This window comes from Pituophis catenifer, unplaced genomic scaffold, assembly GCF_029215685.1.
Source record: "Pituophis catenifer annectens isolate HBS135680 unplaced genomic scaffold, rPitCat1.0.hap2 SCAF_1, whole genome shotgun sequence".
NCBI lineage: Eukaryota > Metazoa > Chordata > Lepidosauria > Squamata > Colubridae > Pituophis > Pituophis catenifer.
Genome location: NW_027256881.1, coordinates 343,284,079 through 343,286,578, shown reverse-complemented (window position 1 = coordinate 343,286,578; position 2,500 = coordinate 343,284,079). Strand labels below are relative to the sequence as shown.

At 40.8% G+C, this 2,500-nt stretch overlaps 1 protein-coding gene across 1 annotated transcript in view; it reads right to left on the bottom strand.

The window, feature by feature from the left end:
• The window catches only part of PTPRS (protein tyrosine phosphatase receptor type S), a 270,711-nt gene that overhangs the window by 163,084 nt on the left and 105,127 nt on the right, over positions 1–2,500 (bottom strand). Inside the window, exon 5 of the mRNA XM_070944543.1 lies at positions 2,440–2,500. This exon is cut by the window's right edge and continues 128 nt beyond it. Within this exon, the coding sequence (XP_070800644.1) occupies positions 2,440–2,500 (61 nt within the window). The remainder of the gene's footprint in view (positions 1–2,439) is intronic.

The window sequence follows — 2,500 nt, the reverse complement described above, 5'->3', positions numbered from 1 at the left end:
GCGACTTCACTCCTAAAACTCTGGGAGTCACACAAACCAGGATAGGGAAGGCTGAATTTCATAGCTCCCTTCCTAAAAATTTTGCCCAGAGACAAAGGGAAAAAAACCAAAAAACGAGTGTTAAACTCATTTACAGTATACAGGTAGTCCTCAACTTACAACAGCTTGCTTAGTGACCGTTCACAATTACAACAGCACTGAAAAAAGTGACTTAGGACCATTTTTCACACTTATGACTGTTGCAGCATCCCCATGATCACGTGATTGACATTCAGATGCATCACCACTGACTCACATTTATGACAGTTGCAGTGTCACATGAGCCCCCTTTTGCGACCTTCTGACAAGCAAAGTCAATGGGGAAGCCAGATTCACTTAACAACCATGTCATTAATTTAACAACTGGTGTGATTCACTTAACAAATGTGACAAGGAAAGTCCTACAATGGGACAAAACTCACTTAACAAATTTCTCACTTAGCAACATAAATTTTGCTCAGTTCTGGTCATAAATTGAGGACAACCTCTACTACAGATATACACCGTGAGTTTCTTCTGCTCAGCAGCAATACAAGATTCACTGCACACATTTGTCCGTGCAGCATTCACACACATACACAAACACTTTCTTGTACACCCAGAAAGCTCAATGTGTTTGCTTTTCTTAAAGCATCAGGCCTCATACGGTGGATCTTATATAATAATAATAATCTTATTACTAAAGAAAGTTAGTGTGATCCTCATTTTAATAACACTTGGAAGATCTGCAGAAGATGATGGCTCTTTATAAGTTTAGATGTTGGGGTGTCAGCCTTTCAAGAAATGTCACATTACGACAGAGATAACCCCCATGGATTCTAGAAAAATTATTTTATACGTAGACTGAGAGATTCTTGAAACCTTGTTCAAATGTCTTTTTATGCTTTGTTATCCTAAACCAGTGTTCCTCACCGTTGGCCATTAGAAGACATGTGGACTTCAATTCCCAGAATTCCACACGTCTTCAAATCAGAGTGGGCTTCACATAATTTAACAACCGGTTCGCCGAGCATCGAAAATGTGAGTGTGTGCGCGGCTTGCATGCATGCACACGTCTTAGAAAATGTAGCTAAATAGGACGGCATAGCACCAGGGTGAGAGGCCCACCCCACCTGCAGGTCGCTACTACCGGTTCGCCGAACCGGCTGAATCCCACCAGTGCTTCAAATAGTCAAGCTTGAGAAACACTGCTAAGAAAATCAAGGCAGGATATCTTGAGTTTCTTTCTCACTCTTCCGTCTCGCCCTGGATAAAATAACCACATCTCCAGGATCTTATTTCCCCCAAAAGTGAGCCCAGTTCCTAAAGCAACCCCTTAAGTTGCACTTGCTTGCAAGTTTTTTTAACTTTGCAAAAATGCTAACGGAGCTCATATTCATCTCCGGAGATGAAAATAACATGGCGGTCTGGTGCTTTGCTTCACAGCTTCTCTTTAATTAAAGGGCCAGTAAGAAAAGAGATAATAAAATTGAGGCAACCTCGCCGGTCAGAAAGGTGAGGCCTGCTCTGCCAAAGGAAGGCCAGCAACTTTTGTTTATGGAATTTGAATTCACCACGACCGTTTCTCCTCCTTGATGCTGGAAGCCGATTTGAAATTAAATCGCCTTTTTTTCCCCCCTTATAGGAAGTCAAAGCTGATCTCATTGTCGGTAAAAAAGATAAACAAGGACATTTAAATAGAGAGGACAAGGAGGAGAAGGGGACAAAGCAGCTTAGACATCTGTCATGTACATCAAATATTCAGGGACAATCAGTTTGAATTCTGCCCCCCTCAAATTGTGGCACGTACTTTGCCGTAATCTCGAAAAAAATGCCAACACTCGCCAAAAAGGGGGTTTAATCCCCGCAAGAAAAGTGAGTATGCATCAGAAGGGTGAGGCTTCCAGAATGATCCCTCTATGTTCACAGTAATAAATGATTATGTGTAAAAACAACAACAACAACAACAACCCTAACACTTGCTATCATCTTGACAATAACAGGAGTCACGTCTTTGAGAAAGTCAACCCAAGATGCTTTCTGGACGTCATGCTGTCTGCTTGGAAACCACTTCTGGACTTTGTGCTTGAGGTGGGGGAAAAAAAATGAAACTTCGATTTTGGGTTTTGCTCATTAGATAGGGTTCTTTTTATAGAATGTAATTATTGTGCAAAAGTAAAAAGTGATTAGCTTATTCTACTGTGCTAAAAAGAGTCGGAACTCAATTTTTTTTTGTCATTTCCTTTTTACCCTACACATATTCCTCTTCCCTTTTTCCTTCCTTACTTTCCCATTATTTTCCTTTTTCTTTGTATTTTGTACTTTGATAAACCAATACAAATTTGTCAGTCGAAAAAACAGAGAACGTCAACCCAAGAGAGAGAAATAAAGGAAGGACAGGACACGTCCCGTATACCTTACCGGATCTTAGTTGCTTGATTCGTCCATTGCTAGCACTGGGGTCAACAGGCAAGAAATCCTT